Raw genomic sequence first — 23,634 nt, forward strand, 5'->3', positions numbered from 1 at the left:
TCAAAGCAGTCTTCTGAGAGTTATTTGGAGCTGTAAACCTGCTACTGGTGTAATAAAAATGTCTTAACCTGCTCTGCCTTCCGTCACTCGATTTATAAGCGATATGTGTGCCCTTCACTGAAGTCCTGCTAAAAACAAGCATTGGCAAAGCCAACCGTTTGGCTTATGTAGCTTGTATATCAGTATTAGGCAATAGCCAGGCACTGCTATTAGATGTCTAAGTTCTCACACCATTTTGCACCTGCTACCCTCAATGGTCAATTAATACCACTTCAGCTGTGCTGGCAAGTGCCTTCCCCATGTGTACACCAATGCCCAAACTCTTGGCATTGCAAATGCTTGTTTAAAAATGTAATCAATGTGAGTACATATAATGTCTATAAATAAGTGAAGCAATAAATAACATACAGAACAAATGAACAATGTGACTGGCTCAATTTACCAGAATCATATGTATGGGATATTCCACTGTGCGATTTAGTAGTGCAGGAGCAAAGTAAAGCATAAGTATAATTTAAGGTAACAATCTTAATTTGCACCACACAGCAAAGTGTATTTCCTACTTTGAGGGGCAGGGGGATACAAAATATGAACACTCATTCTGAACGGGGCGACACCACACAGACAGAGATCGTTGAAAAAAGCTTTTGATCACATCTGTCCTATTCTTATGATGGTGGTAAGAACTGTCTGTGCAGTGCCTGTACTCTGCATGGAAACTCTGTGTGGTTCCTGGAATGTGAAAAACTCCTCATGCCGGCATCAATGTTCTAATCTGTGTGAACTGGCAAGATTCCACAGCACTCCATTTTCCTGCATCAGGAAAAACAGACAGAATCCTTTGGAATTCATTCATGTCAGAGATCACTAAAGACTCACAGGACTATGCGGTAAAAGGCATGGAAGCATGATTAGAGCCCAGTTAGAGGGGGAGCCAAGTACCCCTACTCCAACTGCCCCGCCTCTATTACCTATAGAGTGGGAACCAAAGTATGTGACCTATGCAGAACAGTTGAAACAACAAAGAGCAGAGCGTGGACTCTGTGCATTACCAATAAGAATACCCATACCTAAGAGAATCTGGGAGGCATGGTACCCATTGAGAAAACCATACCTGCATACAAGACAATATGATGGCCATTTGAATGAGATTCCTGAAGAAGTAGAGCAGATGAATGGCATGGATGAATGGAGATGTCACAGAGAGAGAGAGATGATGCACACAGAAGAGATGCAGAGACCAGAGAATGCAAATATTCTATAAGGCATCAAGAAGGTACCAAGGATAAGTGACATCTTGGGATCAAGGTGAGAAGCTTATGCCACAGACACAGATGAAGATATTAAGCTAGGTTATATGTGCACAGATGAAACAGAAACACAAGCAGCTAAGTAATCTTGAAAGCTAGCCTCGAGCTTTATAGTAAATTGATTGCATCAAGCGCCAATATATAAAGATGCATATGGACAAGTAAAAGATGGATGTTTCCACTATGCATTATAAAGCAGTGCTGAACATTAACAAGAAGGCCTCAGTTCAGTGTGTCGCTGTTAAACGCAAATTAAATTACAAATTAATTATCAAACAGGAATTGGCTGACATTGGATACAAATTGTGTGAAACAACAGACTCCTGTTCAGAAGGCTTGATCAAAACAAAAGACGTCAGAGGACTATTAGAAAATAATATTAAATACACGAAAAGGATCGACTTCATGCTGTCCAGTCACGTGGAAGGAGGAAGTTGGACGATTGAGGTGGTCACACCTACGCATGAGAGCAGGCTGTGCCTACACTCCTTAAGAGCACAGTACAAATTCAAGGCCAATCTTCAAAGCACTAATTGACACTGGACCATTGAGGTGATGATGGATTGATATATTAATTGGTGGGAAGCTAGTGTTAAGATGAGCCCACTAGCACCAGGATTTTCAGTTTGCATGCTGCTAGACGTAGGTGGAAAAGTACTGACGGGATTATAGAGGACCGCGTAATTAAGGGTCCTATAGTTTGTGTAGCCAATGAAACATCATGTATTTAGTGACGTTTATAGTGGCCATTTTGCGGGGAGGGCTTAGTTGCCCCACCTGATGTTAAGTACCCTATCACTCTCCTTCATGGTTCTAAACTGATATGGAACTTATACTTAGATATTCACTTAGAGCCTATCACTCCCTCCGATAGGTTTTTGTAGTTTGCCACGTAGGTAGTGACACAGGTAAACATGTCACTGATGACCAATTTGCCTGATAAAACCTCAATTTTTTGTAAGGTTCATTGAGTAAGAGGATTGAGCGAATGTTGATGTTCGTTGTACTCCCTGTTTTAGACAATTGATATTAAAACAGATTCCCTTTTGCCAAACTACCTGAGTTGTCTTGATTATTGATGTATGAATACAATCTGCATCCCCATCCATCTCCAGGGTATTTCTACTCATCTTAAAGCGCTGGGGCCACCCAGTTCACTAGGTTTCCTTGTCTTTTGTTGCTGCGTGATCTGTTTCATCAAGTGCAGGGATGGATCAAAATTAGGGGTATGTTGAATTTCGTCTTTGAGCTAATTTTTGGCCAGGATTTGTCCAAAATCCAGGTATCTGGCTTCGGACCAATACCAGGGAGAATACTTACTCAACGCCGAAAGCGTGGTCCACCTTCTATGATTAGCAATCTCTCTTTGTGTTTGAGAGAGAGAGCCAATCATAGAAAATGGGGAGAAGCTGCAGAAGCCAAATAAAGTATTTTCTTATTGGCTGCTGCTGCCTGCCCTAGCCCTCAATTCAAGGTAAGCCCCCACTCCATCCCTGTTGCTAGGGAGTCACCTGACAGCCTCATTGCTGGATTTCTTGTTACAACACAGCTGCATCGGGGGGGCCACTGGGAAAAGACGCAGAACCCCTGCAATCATGAGGGGGGCTTCAGACCATGCCCACACAGCCCCACCCCACCAACTAAAAAATAAATGCAGCTGCAGGTCCGCCAGGTTAAGACCCAGTGACCCCCGCAATTGTAAACAGTTTTAAAAATACAAAAAAATATGGGGGGCTACTACCAGGGCAAGGACACTGCCCCTACACCCCATGCAATAACGTATTGTTTTGTCTTTATAAAACTATTCAGCGCAGTATTTGGTTCCAGAAGTATAATACTTTTACCAACTATTCAGTATTTGGCCATATAGTAAATTCACTATTCGGTACAGTCCTAATTAAACTCAGTTTGAAAGAGCCGACAATCGGTCAGGCTCTTGCCCAAGAGGCCTCATTGGATTGAGCGAGTAAGAAACTGGAAGAATGGATACACGAGAAAACATCACAACCTACTGGAAGGCTGTACCTGATGGCGCGAACGTGTTTCATGATGCGAAGCCAGAGGAAGATGATGGTCACAGAGAAGAAGCGAACGTGGGAGAGGTGCAGGTCAGGGTTGTCTTGCTCAACTACTTCAGCAATGTGAGTTGTTATCACCACAAGAAGCATGAGGTAAACTAGCCAGTCAAACAGGTTCCTGTAGGTGGGATGGAAAATGCACCATTAGTAATCGGCACCCATGAAAGGCCTTTTGCAAAACAATTAATTATTGCAATCTTTTCAAAGCATTCTAGTAAGTCGACATTGCAAACTACAATAGATTTTATGATTTAAATCACAAATTAATCATTCTCTGCAAATCATCATTTAGAGAAATGATTTACGACTGCAGCTACTTCAATTTTGTGCAATTACCATAACTTTTGAAGTCGTCCTCCAAGACTGGAGTAAATAAAGCGACACAAAATGGATTTTTAAGAGGCCCTAAGAACGGTGAAAAATACTTTCAAAACCCAGACGACTCATGTCCCACACCTTCCCTCAACCATGTGGTGTGAACTGATGACCTCGGTGTGTTTTGTTTGGATAGTTCTGTGACCTTTTCATGGCCGGCATGATTATGTTATGCCTGACTTTCAATGCCGCATTACCCCCATGTAGGAATGCCACTTGTAGGAATGCCACTTGCATTTACAAATGTACCTTTTGTTCAAGCCCCTTACTGCCAAAGTCTAAATGAGGGACCCCATGAGCTCAATGGACCGGTAAGACGTTATTACATCGCTAGGCTTTCTTCCGCTGATTTTTTTGCCGAAAATCTTCTGCCAAAAAACTCATTGAAAAATATGGGGGTTGCGTTGGTAAGGGAATATAAGTGGTTGGGGGTTGTGGGGAATATGGACTATATAATAGGGAAAAGGGTTTGGGGGGACCCCCCAAATATATATATATATATATATATATATATATATATATATCACTAACAAAAAACGTTGTTAAAGGGACGTTATGGTTAAGTTGCACCACTACAAAACCTATGAAATTCAATCAAAAAACATTGTTAAAGGGACGTTCCGCGCTCGTAAATCGCGATTACGGAAAAACTATAAGGGATTGGAAGCTTAGGATCCTAGCTTTAAAATGACAGTTAAAGTTTGCTCCTAGGACGTGCGGTTCAAAAGATACGGATGTTTTTGTGAAGGTAGATTTTCAGAAATTAAGTCAAGATTTCAGAATGACAGATGACGCTTTTACAGATTTGAAATCATAGGATGGATACAAAATTCTAAATGCAGTTCTGGACAGGTTGAAATGGATGGGATAAGATTACTTTAGACTAAGAGATTGGTTCTGTACAGTTGTTAGACTGGATACTCACTCCTAGTTTTGGAATAGAATGGACCTCGTCACAGACCTCGTCACAGATCTGGTCAGGTTTGGACTGCACTCTTGCCACCGGACGGTCAGGCCCTGGTTCTGCTCACAGCACGGCCTCTGGTCTGGGTCGGGTGGGACTGGATACAGCAGTGCTCTCTCTGGGTCTGGATCTGGTTCTGGCACAGGGTTCTAGCCAGAAGCAAACAGCGCAGCCTGGCTGTTGAGAATCAGGTTGCAAAAGATTTTGAGGCCTGCTGAAGAGAATTCAGATTTGGTATTAGGCCTCTGCTTATCCAAGGTTCTAGAGCTTGGTTCTGGATCTATCTGGAATCTGGAGTCTCAGGAGTCTGGAGTCTTTGTCTGGATATTGTCTGGATCCAGTCAGGCAGAGTGCTGCGCAAGAAATCAGTTGAAGTGGAAAGTGAGTGTCCTTTCTGGGTCTCAGTGGTTCTTTTTATGTGTTTCCAAAGGGGGTGTGGAGGCTGACTTTCTATGCCCAACCCACTAAGGATTTGATAGGTTAAAGGATTTACTTCCTCTGACTGGAGAAAGGATTAGTGAGTCAGAATGAGTCATCAGGTGTCATGTTTATGGCTGAAGCGGAAATCCCTCCCTTCTGCTTTTACTTAGAAATCAATTTTTCATACCAAACATGCTTTCCAGATACACAAGTTGTTGAGAATACATGTACACATCACAGATTAATTAAGACAGGTCTCTGTCCAACCCTGATCTTTCTAAGAGCTTGGGTTCAGAAATGACAACTTATTCGTGATTTTAGTGGGTTTCGCAATATTGGTCCGGCCCCCAATTTTACACAGACCTACACACCCTCCCTGAGCATATTACTGGAAGTTCTTAGGTTTCTAGCATAAACACTGCATCCACAATATTAATAATTACGGGGCTTGGCCTCAGAACATCCCATGGCGTCCAACTTAGTCTTGAACTGTGAATCCATTTTTCATATTAAGAATCCTAAAGTTGTATATTTCTCTCAGCTTGATACAATATTTGAGAAGCATTTTCCTTAAACATATATTTGGTGCAATATTAAATCCGCAACCCAGTCTGGTCCGCCCCTAGAAGCTTGGTGAGTCAGATGGTCACATGTCTTGCTTCTCCCAGAGCAGTGTTGACAGTTACACCTCAAATCAGCATATTCTATTCATCCCAAAGCCCCCATTGTTCCTTCCTCCTGCAGAGAAAATCTCCTCCTCTCCTGATTTACATGTCAATGCGATATCCTGTGCTGTTGGTGGTAAGACCAGGTGTGAAGGCTTCCCAGGGACAGAAGGCCTGTTGAACTTTTAATTAAATCAGACAGCCTTCTAATTGATGGCAACTTAGTTCCTTGTGAAAAAAATATAACATTATAAACTGAAAATAAGCAATATATCTTTAATGAAGTCTTTTTCCACATTAAATCAATGTGTGGCACTCTATATGGCATTTTGATAGACTTCTCTGCTTTGGCATATTTAGCTTCTGCAAGACAGCTCTCCTGTCAGGATTTCGAAATCGCCAGCACCTGTCAGAAGCGAGCACCGGTACTGCACCCATTTTTGACAGGTGTCTTTAAATCAAATGTCTTTAACATGGGATTTTGTCCTAATAACATATGATTCTTGTTGACATTGTACTGATGTGGATTCTTGCAGTAGAGTAAAGTAGAACACCCAACAAGAAGTTGTATCCTTTTGGTGGTTTTGTGAGCCATGATTTTAGCAATATTGACACCAAATAAAACGGATTTTTGAACAGCTCTGTATTCCTTTGCACTGATTTGGCTCTGTGTGCAGCCAAAGGATGGGGTCTGGCAATGATCTCCTGTATTAACACTGACAGAGGCAAAAGTGGATGGTGGCCTATCTTTCACTGTGCACTTTCTGGTGATTTCTGGCCAGCAGCATGCTTTCCGGCGGCCATTATGATGTTTCCGCTGCCAGTAATGCACAGTTCTGTTGTAGGGCTTGGATGAGTGGGTTAAAACATCCCACAGCTGCATATTGGGAAACAAAACTATGCAGGAGATTGTAAACAGAATCACTGCCTGCCCTACTACCTCCCTCATCACAAACGCCACTATATAACTTGTTACATGGTGTGCATTTCTCCCTACAAATCAACAACAATAATGTCGTCTAGATCGAGCGTTACCAAAGTCTCACACAAAGAAACCAAAAGCAATCACTTCAATGTAGGTGCTCCATATATATACAAACCCACATGATACAATGCACACAACCCCCATCGGATGCACTTTTTCTTTGACTGCCATTCATCCACAGAGCATACGCTGTCCCTTGTACCTCACACAGCCATAAGCTCACCCTTTGCAGTAAGGTTAACAAATATATGGTATAGAACATTATGGGCGTGCATTGCACATGCAGAAAGCATATTGTGCAATCCTGTGTCCACTGCAATCTCAAGCAGAATATGTACATTTGCATATGTTACACCTACAACTCTGTAACTGTGGCAATGTCTGCGATTTTTCGCAGGTGTGCACGTGCCAGAGTAGGGGAATAAATGTCAACCAAGGAAGGGGATGTCCTTTGCACTGGTGGCTTTTAAAGAAAGCTGTCTTGTTTTTTTTTTAAAAACTACTTCCACAGTTACAACTCCTTTTGTGGCCTTTCATAATGGTGTTTATTTGTTGCTCTGTGCCTCACATTCTTACAATAGCATCTTCAGTGCAGCCTGTAGATTCGAAAACCAAATGTCATTGCCACTGTGCGACAATGAAATGCCACTTCCATTGAGAAAGTGTACATATGGATTACCAATGTTCTCATTCGTACAGGAGTACATCCCTGTAGCACGCAAAAAGTTGCACATACTTCTGTTGAGAAGACGCCTTCCCACCACTGGCTGCTGACAACAATCATTGGAATATTTATATACTGGACTTGGTGGTATACAGAAGAAAAGCACCTTCCCAGTGGGAAAAATGTGCATCACTTCTTTCATCATCTTTTTCAGGTGACGGTACACACTTGCACAAGCTATGGAACCCAAAAGCAACGCTCTATAATGCACTATCACTACGTCCACAGTACCTAAAGTGGCCACTTGTCGACATTCTTCAACCAAATGGTGGAAACTACGAACAGGTACACCGCACCACAAAGTCTCCTCTTTGTCCGGATTGGCCTCTTTCCACGGTATACTAGAGCAATTCAAGCACAAAGTGATCACCCACTGTAAAGGTTTGCGTTTCGCCATCTCTGCCTGCCTCACTACACACAGGAGTGAAAGAAAATCTGTCCGCTTTTTCCTGTGACACACACTCTAACCACCTCATTGGAGAATTCCAACAATCGCATTTCCATTGGCGAACGTGTTCAAAAGCACAGAATATAGCATGTGCACCTTGCAAAGTACTGTTAGAGCTGCACCCGAACAATTCATAAACATTCCTTCTGCCATTTCCACTATCCTCTTCCCACCACGCCCTTATCTGCGTCCCTTTCGTCAGCGCTCCTTCACACACTTGTATGTAGGCGCAATACAAACAGCAGGAAGTACCATAGGACCTCATATGATATGATGCCCACACTGCATGCATAACAACTTCATTGCTGCCACGTAGGTTATACACTTCACAATATGGTCTTCCTATTGTAATGCATGTATTACAAATGTCGGAAAAGTGATCCCACAAAAGCAGCAGGTAATGTATAGTAGCTACGTTACGCAAGTGCGTGCAGTCCATGCATACAAACATGATGCATGCCCCTTACCTTGCATACGTTCACCATAGCCTCCTAGATTTATTTGTACAACCAAACCTTCCATTGCACTGTTTGTATACACACCACAAACAGTAAGCACATTGTCCAATTGCTTTGCCTCCTCAGTGCCAATGCTATAGCTGCCATCCTAAAAACAACCGGATGTGCCACGTCGAAGCCTCACAGTACCGTGCATTGCGCAGCATTACCCTGCTGGACACTAGAGGTGGGGAGGGTGATGTAGGGGGTTGAGAAGGTGTTAGGGTAGTGGGGGGGATGAAATAAAGGGGTGGGGATTGGGTGTGTGGGATGGTGTGTAAAAACACATTTTTTTTGCCTTGTGTCATGTTTTCATTAGGTATGTGCATTCATATATTTTTTTTCTTTTTCTGTCTTTTGCTCAGTTTCTGTTTGCTTCTCCTCCTGACATTTTTTCCCACTGAAGATGAAGCGTTATGTAACATTTCTACAGGATTCTCTGCAAAGCTTCGTGCACAGTGGCAAACACAACAGCATTGCCAATGGAAGTCAAAAAAATGCAATTTCCCTGGAACCACTGGAACTCTTGCTGGTTATTAATGCTGTCATAGTCAGTGCAGAACATCCCAACACTGGAGATAAAGTCGCACATGCTTCTATCCAACGTCTCACAACCTCTAGCTGTGGACAACTGACACAGGCATGCTCCCATTTTCGTCTCGGTGTGATCGCTCAGAAAATCACCTTTGTTGTAGGAAAGATCTGCATCACAGTTGTCATCAACCTCTTTAAATAAGTGAGCACAAAATAAACACAACATTTGCCCCAAATGTAGTCCTCCAAAATGCACGACCACCACATCCACAACACAATCAGAGGGCACATAATTGCAAAGACGATCCATGCAGCCAAAACCCCACTCAAACTGTGGCCCAAAAAGCCTGCACTCCTTCCAACTGAAAATCAGTATCGAAGCCTCTTTCCACGGCATAACTGTGCAGATCGTGCACAAAGCATTCACCAACTATAAGCACTCGCCGTCTCTCTATGTCCACCAACCTCAGTAAATCTACCTTTCGGTAAATAAGTCACTGCCCCTTCAGTTATACCACACCCTCCAATCCTCACTGGATAATCCCCACAATTCCATTTGCTAAGGCTCCATGCTCATAAAGCCATGATGTGGCATGTGCACTTTCCTAGCTACAGCTAGGGCCACGCCCCAGTAAAGCACACACAATACTTTTTCCCTTTGCACTCGATTTTTCCAAAAAAGCCATGATGTGGCACCTGCACTTTCCCAGCTACAGCTAAGGCCACGCCCTAGTAAAGCACACACAATACTTCTTCCTTTTGCACCCAATTTCTCCAACAGTCCCTTACTGGCACCTATTCACAACTATCCAATTTTCAAAAACGCCTACACCAACCACATACTGACACTCTTTATAACACACTACCATTTCTGTACACAACTCCATATGTCCCCTTTAACACTTTGAGAACACGTTCCCTTTGCTTCCAAAGCCCCTCCACCATAAACTTTACCTACACAATGCCCTATTTCACCATCCACAACAATCTGTCGGCGCACCCAGCACACCCTTCGCCATGCACACAAAACTGCACCCTGGCGCACACCCACAACAACACTATGAATGCATGCATATGACCATGCAGGCAGCTAACATAGTACACAAACGTAACATACATAGAAGCACTTCAACCCAACTCCCACACTCCATAAAGTACCCATTGACGAAAACCGGTTGCAATTACCACAATCCACAAACATACCATAGCCTCGCTCACACCTACCCACTACCATTCACAAAGTAGTGTTTCACTAGCAACATAACAACAACAGTGTGACAAGGTTGCCCTGCCTCAACAGTTCTGCACACATCATAGTAAAGAACCCAAATAAGATACTCTTCAACCATACCCTGTGCCATACTGCCAGTATGCACACACTACACCAAGTGGGCACAATGTATTTTCATTGCACCATCTCCAATCACACATCCAAAGCTTTACCATATTCTAACGTCCACCTCACCTGCAGAAGCAAACATACACTCCTGCCAGCTCATTTCTACTGCTCTATGTCATCTGCAATGTACTGCACAACCATTCTTTACAGGTCATCACTGTCTACCAGATGCTCAGTCAACATTGCATTAGTGGCGTGGATTTCCCAAAGTCCTACGCTCTCCAATCCATGGCCTACAGCCTACCACCTTCAGCCATACACCAAATAGACTGCCCCTTTAACACAGGCACCGCAACTCCATAGTGACAGTATGCAAACCCAGCACCCACTGCCCACACTGCGTCACTTTCCGCAGCACTATCTCCAAGAACACATAAAAAGGTTTACCATGTTGTAACAGTGTCCTCACCAGCAAAACCACACAAGCAGTCATGGCAGCTCACTTCTCCTGCTGTATTGCGTCTCAAATGTGCTTCACACCCATTCCTTACGGGTCACAACCCTCTGCCTGATGCAGAGTCTAAAATGCCTTACTACCTTGTGTGTTCTTAAGTCCTAGCCTCTTCAGTGCATTGCCTAGGCCCTTCAGCCATGCACCTAACAGTCTTTACCTTCAAGACTGCCACTGCTATGTAATACCATCATCTATTTCATCCACTTTGCCTAGCCACATACACAGCAGTATCACCAGCACGACTACCCAACCTGCGCACCTCTACATACTTCACATTGCAAAATCTGTTGTAAAGTTCTAGCCTCTTGAGTGCATGGCCTTCGTCCTACGACCTTTGCCCATGCCCCCAACAGTCTACACCTTTAACAGTCTCACTTCTATATAATGGCACCATCCATTCACCAGCTTGTAACTGCTGCACATTCCGAAATGCATTAGTGCTGTGTGTGTCCGAAAGTCCTAGCCTCTTGAGTGCATGGCCTATGGTCTACGGTCTTCAGCCATGCACCGAACAGTCTATGCCTTCAACAATCTAACTTCTAGATAATGGCACCATCCATGCACCAGCCGGTAGCTGCTGCACATTCCGAAATGCATTAGTGCCGTGTGTGTCCTACAGTCCTACCCTCTTGCATACTTGGCCTACGTCCATGCACCCAACACTGTGTACCTTCAACACTATCACTACTATACATAAGTGCACCATCCATTTGACCATGTGACCAACTTCACCTATACACATACACAGCACAACCGCCAGCAGTACTACCCAACCTATTCACCGCCATGTACCTATACAACAGCAAATAGCACCACTTACCCTAGTGTACAAAGAGAACACTCACTCCTGCACCCCTGTGCACTTTCATTCACGTACTATAGCCATCTCCACTTCCATTCCTAAACCATAGTTCCACTGCCAAAGTGCCCACATTTGGTTTACAACAGTAGCCTACTGCAATCATTTTGCACACACTGCACTATGCAAGCACCACCCTGCACCAGATGTACACCCACACTTGCGTTAGTGCGGTGGGTATGGTAAAAGGCTACGCTCTTCACTTCATGCCCCACTGTCTACGTCCTTACTCCATGCAGCCAATATTGTAATCCTTCCACTGACCCAACGCAAGTTCCTTAACCCATGCATACGACCATGTGGCCAATTAACGCATACCATTCGCATAGCACACCCACCTGCGCTACCTCCCACCCTATGTCATTGATGAAATGTTCGCCTTCTAAAACATACATATCTGCCACCACTCTCCACGGAAGTAGGTGTCCACAAACAAGTGGCAGCAGAATGTATGGGTCCATTGCGGCACCTGCCTCCAATCACCACACAAAGTACTCACCTGTGTAGGTACCCGCCAGTTCAGACAGTCCGCACGACCACTATAGGCACTCCTCCGTCTTCTTTCATGTACACACATATTTCACATTACCCACTTTTCACTCACCCACCCGTTCCATACTGTCCTTTTTCCACACCCTTCTGCCACCGCACTGTCCTGTGATGCACCGTGGCGGTGTTTCCCAAAAACTTCGTCGCAGAGCACGCTTCCCTCCAGCCAACCGCCGGCCACGTCAAACGTTCGCCGACATCACTACCTACGGCAGGCCAAGGACACTACGGGCCGCGGAGCGAACAGGGAAATGGGTCCGCAGAGCAGACCCACATATCACTAATTTTGTGGGACGCACATTTCAGTACTTCCCAAAAAAAGTAGTGGTCGGATTTCCACCAAACACACGAACGCACGTTTTCTGACCCAATCCCCTGCTCCAGACGCACATTCGGCAAAAAAACGTCCAGCTGTTCGGCCTGTAGCCGTGCGCAAGCTTTTTCCCCATTCACTCTATAGGAAATAAAAAAATGTTTGGGACCCCCTATTACGTTGCCCCTCCCACTAAACCTCCCCAAACTTGGTGAGGATTCATCCAGGGGGAGCGAAGTTGTAAGCCACCGAAAAAAGTGCCCTTTCTATGAGTTTAGCAACTTAACCATAACTATACAGCCGCTACTGTGGGCCGTGCAATATAAATATATTTTAAAAAATGAGTTTTTTCAGCCAAAAGATTTCAACAAAAACCTCTGCGAAAAAAATGCCTGCTGATCTAATAACAAAGAACCATTGGACCACACACAATCCTGTCAGTCACGTTTTAGTTGAAGAATGCCACTTACGTGACACCCAACAAATGCTTTCTCCCGAGTAAACAATACAAGCAGTTATAATTATTTGAAAATACATGTCTGCCTTCTTTCCATTGTAAGAGCTCAGGAAGCGAGCTGTTGCCCGCATACTGGACCCAACTTGTCACAGTAAATGTTGACATATATAGTTTGTTGAGATATGGTTCAGTGCACCATATTCTATTTGTATCATGTGCCGGCAAGTAATGTAAGTCGTGTTTATAGCATCACTGTCCACTCTAGTACTCTTATTATTAATAATTAAAATCCAGTGGGATCTCCCATGACCTACTACATACTGTAGTATTTTAACTTGCCTGATAATAGTACTTGAAACAGTCTGTCTGGGCGTCCTGTAAGGAGCCTCATAGCCCTATCTAGCTCTTGTGTGCTTTCGTTTTTGGTAGCCATTTGGATTAAGTTCTTATAGTGTGCAGCTGACGTCACGTGTACGTAACGGGTGACGTCATTCCGCATTGCATGGTAGATAAATATACATTAGCGGTCTGCGTTAATCATGGTGGTCGCTCTTTTGCTAATGTAGATAATCTTATTTAAAAATTGGTGGGCGGGGGGGTAATTAGCTGTTAATTATATTCAAATCAACCAAATATTTAGTTACTGGTGTCTTTTCATTAAATTGCAACCAGTGTATAGGTGGATCGGAGAGCATAATTGGTGCACTCTGTTTGTTGTTAGTTATGAGAATGCAAATATGTTATTAAATACATTCAAACCCACCAATTATTGAGGTATAATAGGCTGTTATCTCTCCTTTAGTTTGCAAGCAGTATATTAGTGGATTGCTTGTGGACCAATCCTTTCCAGTAGAATTATCTAATATTTCAAGGTAATCCACTTTCCCAATCTTATCTAACACCTCGTTCCAGTCATGACCTAATCTATCTCAACTGGTAAATGTAGCCTGTTAGTAAGTGAAGTTTAGAAAGGCTCTTAACCTCCAAAGATATATGATCTCATATTTCTGGTCACTAGTTTTATATTATGTCCTCTATGGCGCAGACCATTAGACGTATGTTCCAAATATACTTCTGCTTGAGCTCCAGCTTCTGTAAGGTTTCCCTCTTTATCATACTTGCGATAATTTGCCACTTTTCATTGGCTAGTTTTTGGGATAGATAATAATGTTGGACCAATCATCATTCCTTTTCCAGCTCAATGAATAGATAGAGCACCAGAAAAACCTATATTTATTGCAATTTGGCGAAATTCAAACACAGGATAGTTAATACATACGTATAATTTATATTATTTGTAGGTAAGAAATCTAAATGCTTACTGGGCACAGACTAGGTATAGTCACAGAAAAGCAATTTTTGGAAACCAGATGAGGCAATAGGTGAGTTATGGACAATTCCCATTATTATAATTCTTCACCACGATAGTTCGTTTTTCAGATAATCCAATACTGAGACCCACTGTGTAACTCTGTCCTTACATTTAATTTAGATGATTTGGCAGATATTTAGAGAAATGCCTTGAATACTCCAAGCAGGAGATGTAGTGGAGTCACAAGGTAAAAATGTCACTGCTGAAGGTATTAATTATCCTAGGCTCTGGCACTTTAGACAAGTGATAAGGCAGACATAGAAATTAAACTATGCACTATTGGCATGGCTCACTCAGAGGTGTGGGTGTGTGCTACCCTCATTAGTTTTGAGTAATGTAATTGATGTAGCAATTAGCAGCAGCAATTATAGCTAGACCTTATTTTGGCACATGAGTATACCAGAATAGCATACCTGTATTGCTGTGATATTTAACATGAAGCTATAGAGTCCAGTTATACAGTTTACTGATCTGTAAAAAGCATATATCAAAAATGTTAATTCATTTGTGTTCATGTTTTTCCGGTCTCTCTTGTTGTTTCTTGATTTCTGTCTAAATCCCTCTCCCCTGCTTGTTCTTTTCGAACTATATCTGAAATGTATTATTTGTTTGAATAATTATTTACTTGGACATTTATATTCCTAGGGATGCAATGCCATTTTTTTTGTTATTATTAATATCTATCATTGGTTATAGCAATTCAAGTTAGACTGTTTTGAGGAAATTACAGCCCATGGTTTGCAATCAGAAGAACTTATAGGCCGAAACATGTGTTGGCAAGGGCACCTTATGTATTCAATTTTGATAATTAAAACCAGATTTATGACACAAATTGATTAAAGTGCTTGTGATTGATTATTAATTGCATGAGAATAGAATGTTGTACCTATTAATGAAGAGTAACAATATGAATCTGATGGGATAAGCACATTTTTTCTGGCACCCAACACTGGTTAATTTTCTTTTGGGATGGGGTATAGCTGGGGCATAGCCTAAATAGGCTACAACCTGCAGCAGCCCTTCAAAACATCCAGTAGTCAGTGATTAGAGTAACCCAAGAGCCCCAATTGATCTGGTTAAAGCCCCACATATAGTAATAGTATTTAAAGTGACCATAAGGGAAAATAGGAGGTGGAAAACCTTAACTGAGGCATGTATGATCAATGTTTCTAGCACTTTTTGGAATCTAGTGGCTGGTGAAACCACAAATTCCTCAGGTGAACTACAGTGTAGTATCGCCCCTGACACCTGGCGCAGCCATTTTCAGATCTTATGTAAGGCTGAAGAGTGCAATAACGACACATCCCAGGAGCCTCTGAATGCAGATCCTATGGATCAGGGTCTCAGAATATACCTGGAAAAGGAGACTAAGGAAATTGGCACAATGAAAAGCGGGAAAGCCCCTGGACCAGACTGCATAAGGATTGATTTATACACAGATGAGCCAACTGCTTGGGGTGCAGTACTAACTATGGTGTTTAATGCTGTTATTGAATTGGGCAGAATACCAGCTATGTGGTTCTAGGCCGTCATAGTAGGCATTTATAAAAAAGGGAGGGATATACCAGAAAACTACTGAACAATCTCCATCCTTGATGGAGCAGGAAAAAGCTATGTAAAAGTAATTCTTGGACACTCACATAAATGGTCCGTATCAGAAGGCATCTTGAGTCCACTACAAGCTGGCTTCCAATAGGGTATGGGTACAGTGGAACAATGTTTTCAGCTAGATCTCCTGGTGTAAAAGCACACAATCCTCTGCAACACCAAGCTGTACGCGATCTTTGTGGAACTCTGCACTGCCTTTAACTCAGTCTCACAAAAAAACTTTGGTCGGGACTAGCTGTTTACAACATTCCACTCCCCCTACTTGGTATAATCCAAGCCCTATACAAGGACAGTAAAGCTGTTGTGCGCTGGGGTTTGAGAGGCAAATGCAGAGTCATTCACGGTACAATGAGGAATGAGACAGGGGTGCGTAATGGCTCCGCTCCCTTTTGCATTTACATCAATGGATTAATAGAGGAGTTGGTGGCCAACACCTTGAAACACACCCAGGATGGGTAACATGTGGTACCCAGTGCTATTTTATGTGGATGATGCTGTGCTGCTCGCAACCAGCCCAATGGCAGTTAAGCATGCTATGAGAACATTTGTAAAGTAGTGTGGGGAATTGTGCTTGGAAATAAACTTAGCCAAAACTAAGACATTGGCATTTAGGGAAAGATCATCTAGGAGATGTAACATCCACATAGAAGGCAATGGGAGAAGCTGGAGCCAGTGGCGACGTATGACTATCTAGGCCTTCGGTCAGCTGAGAATGGTTTGTGGACAAAGCATGTGTTGAAAGCGACTGTGACGCTGAAAAAAAATGGAGGGGGCATTAGAATGTTTTCATCATCGTATGGTGGGGGGTGCCCTGTCCCCAGCACTGTACCTTTATAGATTGCAGGCTGTGCAAGCAACACTACACGTGGCAGAAATCTGGGGATATGCCAACTCGACCTCCTTGGGAGTTACAGGAAATAACTTTTTTAAATCCCTGCTCATCCAGCCAAAGGGAACTCCTAATATAATCTTACATTTGGAATGCAACCTCAAGCCTATTGACGATATTATAGCTCTCAAACCACTACTATTCTGGATATGTGTTTGGATTTATCCAGCCTTATTAGATTACAGATCAATGTTGATAGATGTTATGTTGCTGGAATGCAGTGGTTCAACTCTGTGGCTCAAACACGTAAATTTTAGTCATGTAAACTTGTTCTGTTAACCTGTGTGAACAACCACTGGCTATGATCAAGGGATGTTCGAACCTGGCCAAGACCGCAACTGTACAGGACTGCAGGAAGACCATGGTTGTGACACTCTAATCCGGCAAATCAAATGAAAACCCACAAGCGGGTGAATGTACATACAAGTTTCCACCAACCTGGTCAGAACGCCGGAACTGGGACAGCAACGGCGGAAATGAAGAGCCTCCCTGAGAGTCCTGAGCCCCCTACCCCTTCGGAAGGAAAGAAAACCTTAACAGGGAGAGGCAGGACCCCCAGGGAAACCCTCAAAGGGGAAAAAACCCTGGACGCGTTGTCGGAGATCCTTGCAGAAAGATGGCTATCCAAGGCACAGAACTCCTGGCTCGATGGCAGTATCACAGGTTCTATCGGGAGAAAATAACAGGTAAATATAGGAGGAAACCGGAATAGAAGAACAGAATTAATACAGGTGTGTATGTTCTTACGGATGGTGTTGGTAGATTCTAGCTGTTGATGAGAGGTGAAGATTTCTCGGAGTGAAAGGTAGGTAAGGACTGGAGTTCTAGTTCCTTCAGGAACTTCTGTAGTAATGAGAGGAAAGAATACTAAACAGGAGCGGGAAAGAACGGATAAAAAACTAACCAGGAACGGAGAAGAAACGGAGGACCGGGGAAGGAACTCACCGAGTCAGGAAGACTTGGGATTCCGCTGTTTTCACTTTGTAACAAAGGCTTGGGATAGGATAGCGAACGGGTTCCCGGAAATGCAGGCTGAACGGTAGTAATAGCTGGAAGGGAGCGCTGTAAGGGAACGCTAGACGGTAGGAGAGAAAAAGGAATAAGTAGTCACAGGCATGATAGCTTGGATACACGAGAGTAAGGAGTACCTAGAATTCGAACTTACAGAGCGTCATGCAAGTCAGTAGCGACGCGAGAGGGCTAAAGCCTTCGGTTCTGAAATAGTGCCACATGACATGCCGTAAGAGTCAGCTGGTTGCGTGGATGAATCATGTGACCTATTCTTGACGTGCGCTGGCAACGCGGAACAACAGTACCGCTAAAACTGATAGCATTGACAGGAATAGACAGCGCTGCCGTACAACAAAGCGCGGAACTGCACAGTCTCCACTTATGCAAATGTAAAAAGCAGCGATGACGGAAAGGTGTAACAGTATGCCCTCTCCTCCTGGGGGGTGATCCGGGCTTCCCGGGGTGTAGATGAAAAAAACGTCGAACCAAAAGGGGAGAGTGAACACCAGAAGCAGGTTCCCACGTCCTTTCAGCCGGAGAATACCCCTTCCAATCAATGAGAAATTGCAGCTGACCCCTGTGGTAGCGGGAATCACAGATACCGGCCACCTCATATTCTGTCCCGGTATCAGTGATTACCGGAGGTGGAATGGTCTTAGTAGAGCGTCGGAAACGATCGGCTACAGTTGGTTTCACTTGAGATAGATGAAAAACAGGATAAATGCGGGACCAGGCAGCTGGGAGAGCCAGTCGAACAGCTGCCGAGCCCACTTTGGATAACAACTTGAAAGGACCATAAAACTTAGGAGATAACTTAGAAGGGACTAAGTGTCTTGGGAGAAACCGAGAGGCTGACCAAACCTTGTCTCCTACTTGTAGTTCTGGAAATTTGCGTCGATGTCGGTCTGCATATCGCTTGGCTCGATCCTGGGCTTCTTGAAGAGCCAAACGAGCCTTCTTTTGGCCAGACTGGATGTTGTCTATCAGACAGTCTACCCCTGGTAGTTTAGAGGAGGAAGGAGTAGCAGTAGGGACAAAAGAGGGGTGAAATCCATATGAACAGAAGAAGGGGCTAGTCTTAAGAGCTGTGTGCTTGGCATTATTGTAAGCAAACTCTGCTATTGATAACAGTTCAGCCCAATTATCTTGAGCTGCTGAGACGTAACAACGTAGGTATCCCTCCAGTGTTTGGTTAAGACGTTCCGTCTGCCCGTTGGTCTGGGGATGATATCCCGAACTGAGTGCCCTCTTGATGCCCAAAAAGTGACAGACTCCCTTCCAATATTGTGAGGTGTATTGGGGCCCTCTGTCAGAGACTATGACTTCAGGTAGTCCGTGTCTGGAAAACACTTCAGAAATGAAGATCCTAGCCATTTGGGCTGCCCCTGGCAATTTGACCAAGGCAATGAAGTGTGCCATCTTGGTCAAGTAGTCTATGGTGACCATTATGGTCGTATAACCTGAGGAAGGGGGAAGATCCACTATAAAGTCGGTGGAGATGACTTGCCAAGGTTTCTCTGGTATAGGCATGCGGGTAAGTAAACCAAAAGGAGGAGCTTGTGAAGATTTAGACTGCATACATGTTGCACAAGAGTTTACATAATCATGAACATCGACCTGAAGAGTTGGCCACCAGAAATATCGTTTTATCAAATCCAGAGTAGTCTGTATTCCCCGGTGCCCTGCCGCTCTAGAGTCATGGCACATCCGAAGGACCTCAGATTGAAGAACGCTGGAAGGAATTAGTACTTGTTCTGCGTGGAAATATAATCCTCGATCCCTTGTAAAATGGTGAGTAGAAAGAAGACTTTCACATCTGGATTGATTCTTAATGGTATCCTGCTTTAGTAAATGTAGAAAGTCGGAAATGACTGCCACAAATCTCGCTTGAGGAAACATCTTCTCTGAACAGAATTGAGAAACATGTGGTTTCTTTCGAGATAAGGCATTGGCTCTCAGGTTCTGGCTTCCTGGGAGAAAGGTGAATTCGATCCGATAAGGCAAAAAAAAATACGCCCACCGTGCTTGTCTACTATTGGTGGTTTGAGCCTGTTGTAGTACTTTCAAGTTCTGATGATCTGTTCGGACAACTATGGCATGGGGAGAGCCTAGTAGAAGATGTCTCCATTCTTCGAAGGCCTTCTTAATGGCCAATAACTCTTTTTCAAGTACCGAGTAGTGTAGTTCCGAGGAGTTAAACGTTTTTGACAGATAGGCCACCGGTCTCTCCTCCCCTGAATCTGTTGTTTGTAGAAGGACGGCTCCTGGAGCATGGTGAGAAACGTCCGTCTCAATGATGAACTGACGAGATTGATCCGGATTGAGTAAAACCCTGGCAGAGATGAATAAACCCTTTAAAGTCTCAAAGGCTTGTTGGGCTGAAGGGTCCCAAGAGAAGGCGATACCCTTCTTGAGTAGTCGAGTGATAGATAGGATAGTCTCAGAGTAACAGGGAATGAATTTCCGATAGAAATTTGCGAATCCGAGGAATCGCTGAACCTCCTTTACGGTGGAAGGTGCTGGCCAATCCAGCACGGCAGAAACTTTTCTTGGATCCATGGAGATCCCGTTTGCTGAAAGGACAAATCCTAGGTAGGTTATCTGTGTTTGATGGAACTCACACTTCTCCGCCTTACAATACAAATGATTCGTCTGTAAGCGACTCAGTACTAGGTTGACGTGCTGGATGTGGTCTTCAAGAGTAGCTGAGAATATCAAAATGTCATCGAGGTAAATGACGACACAGTGAAGAAGCAAATCGGCGAAGAGGTGATCCATAAACCGCTGAAACACAGCAGGCGCATTAACTAGACCAAAGGGCATGACTTGGTATTGGAAGTGTCCGAAAGGTGTTCGAAAGGCCGTCTTCCATTCGTCATTAGGAGCGATTCGGATGAGGTGATAGGCCCCCCTAAGGTCCAATTTAGTGTAAAGTGCCGCTCCACGGACGGCTTCGAGAATGTCTTTAATCAATGGCATCGGATACTTGTCAGGAATAGTGATCTTATTAAGTCCTCTGTAATCGATGCACGGTCTCAATTCTTCTGTATCTTTCTTTGGAATAAAAAATAAGGAAGCTCCAGCAGGAGACTTAGATTCGGTAATGAGAACGTTCTGGAGATTAGCATGGAGGTATTCTCGAAGGGCACTCTTCTCACGTTGGGACAACACATACATGCGTCCAAATGGAACCGGTTGATCTGGAAGCAGGTCTATATGACAATCATCTCTTCGATGAGGAGGAAGTGTTGGAAACTGGGGAGTAGAGAAAACCCTGAGAAAGTGCTGGTGACATTCGGGAATCAGACCCAAGTGACCGATGGAAGGCAACTCGGTGGTAGGAGGAGGCTCTGATGGAATATAGATGCCTACAGAATCATGTGAAAGACAATGAGCGACACAGTACTCCGAACCCAGAAAAAGTGTTCCTGCCTTCCAGTTTATGTAGGGGTTGTGTAATCGCAGCCAAGGCACACCAAGAATTATGGGGAAGTGTGCCGCTCTGATTAAATCAAACACCAATGTCTCTTTATGAGAGGCGATCAAACAAGTTAGCTGCTTGGTTTGTTCTCGTATAGGTCGCGAGCTTAATGGACTTCCATCTACCCCTAGGATGGGTGTAGTAAAGGACTTAGGAGTTCTGTCTATCCCATTCTTGGCTGCCAATTTATCGTCAATGAAGTTTCCAGTGGCTCCGCAGTCAAGCAGAGCCGGTATACCCATCAAGTTCCGGTCAGGCAACAAGATGGTTAATGAAAGTACAATCATGGATGGGTTATGAACCAACGGTTCAGGAGTGGACTCATCTTCGGTCGGGGAACCCTGAAGCTGGACTCCTACCGTGGTTCCCCTTACGGTAGGGGCTTGGCGTTTCCCGACAGCAAAGGTCTGGATCTGCGAGGAGGAACAACTGGACAATCTCGCAACAAGTGGGAAGAAGACCCACAATACATACACAAAGTTAAGGCTTTCCTTTGTTCTCTCTCTATTGCTGAAATAGGACCCCTAACTGATCCTATCTGCATGGGTTCCTCAGAAGGAATGGTCTTATGTGGAAGGGTCAAGAGATCTGGGTTAAGACAAGGGCCTTTCCCCTTCTTCCTTTCTATTGAACGCTCTTGGAGACGGTAGTCTATTTGCATAGTCAAGGATATCATCTCAGCCAGGTTTGCAGGCCGTGGAATCTTGGACACCTCATCCTTCAAATCCTCAGCAAGTCCTCGTCGAAAGAGGGTGAGTAGTCCGTCATCAGGCCAACCGGTTTCAGAAGATAACTGTTTGAATTGGGTAATGTAGGACATAAGGTCCTTATGACCTTGCCTTAGATCTAAAAGCCTTTCCTGCGTGGCTACCGAAATCTCTTGCCGACCAAACATGGACCTGAGACTGTTGGAGAACGCTGGGTAGGAATCCAATATAGCGTTTCCGGAAGTGACTAACGGAGTAGCCCAAGCAAGGGCGGGGCCCGTTAGGTGTGAAATAAGAAAGCCCACTTTGTCCTTATCGGTGGGGAAGAATTGAGATTTAAACGTAAACTGGATGGTGCAACTATCAAGAAATTCTTTTAACCTATGAGGGTCACCATCATATTTGCCCGTGGAGAGGGTAACGGGAGGGGTTTCAGAAAAGGCCCGGGCAAACTGTTGCTTCAACTGTGCATTGTCCTGTTTAAGACTATGCATTTCAAGAGACATGGACTGCATAGCAGCCATCAATTGCTGCATTTGTTGTTCCATCCCAGCACTACCGCTCCGAGCAGGTTAATGAGCAGTGGCGTCGCTAACTGTGACACTCTAATCCGGCAAATCAAATGAAAACCCACAAGCGGGTGAATGTACATACAGGTTTCCACCAACCTGGTCAGAACCCCGGGACAGCAACGGCGGAAATGAAGAGCCTCCCTGAGAGTCCTGAGCCCCCTACCCCTTCGGAAGGAAAGAAAACCTCAACAGGGAGAGGCAGGACCCCCAGGGAAACCCTCAAAGGGGAAAAAACCCTGGACGCGTTGTCGGAGATCCTTGCAGAAAGATGGCTATCCAAGGCACAGAACTCCTGGCTCGATGGCAGTATCACAGGTTCTATCGGGAGAAAATAACAGGTAAATATAGGAGGAAACCGGAATAGAAGAACAGAATTAATACAGGTGAGTATGTTCTTACGGATGGTGTTGGTAGATTCTAGCTGTTGATGAGAGGTGAAGATTTCTCGGAGTGAAAGGTAGGTAAGGACTGGAGTTCTAGTTCCTTCAGGAACTTCTGTAGTAATGAGAGGAAAGAATACTAAACAGGAGCGGGAAAGAACGGATAAAAAACTAACCAGGAATGGAAAAGAAACGGAGGACCGGGGAAGGAACTCACCGAGTCAGGAAGACTTGGGATTCCCCTGTTTTCACTTTGTAACAAAGGCTTGGGATAGGATAGCGAACGGGTTCCAGGAAATGCAGGCTGAACGGTAGTAATAGCTGGAAGGGAGCGCTGGAAGGGAACGCTAGACGGTAGGAGAGAAAAAGGAATAAGTAGTCACAGGCATGATAGCTTGGATACACGAGAGTAAGGAGTACCTAGAATTCGAACTTACGGAGCGTCATGCAAGTCAGTAGCGAGGCGAGAGGGCGAAAGCCTTCGGTTCTGAAATAGTGCCACATGACTTGTCGTAAGAGTCAGCTGGTTGCGTGGATGAATCATGTGACCTATTCTTGACGTGCGCTGGCAACGCGGAACAAC

At 44.2% G+C, this 23,634-nt stretch overlaps 1 protein-coding gene across 1 annotated transcript in view; it reads right to left on the reverse strand.

The window, feature by feature from the left end:
- Positions 1-23,634, reverse strand: part of LOC138498349 (transient receptor potential channel pyrexia-like) — a 738,095-nt gene that overhangs the window by 197,673 nt on the left and 516,788 nt on the right. Inside the window, exon 12 of the mRNA XM_069622140.1 lies at positions 3,336-3,506. Coding sequence (XP_069478241.1) covers positions 3,336-3,506 — 171 coding nt within the window. The remainder of the gene's footprint in view (positions 1-3,335; positions 3,507-23,634) is intronic.

Source organism: Ambystoma mexicanum, chromosome 5q, assembly GCF_040938575.1.
Source record: "Ambystoma mexicanum isolate Mex_15411 chromosome 5q, UKY_AmexF1_1, whole genome shotgun sequence".
Lineage (NCBI taxonomy): Eukaryota > Metazoa > Chordata > Amphibia > Caudata > Ambystomatidae > Ambystoma > Ambystoma mexicanum.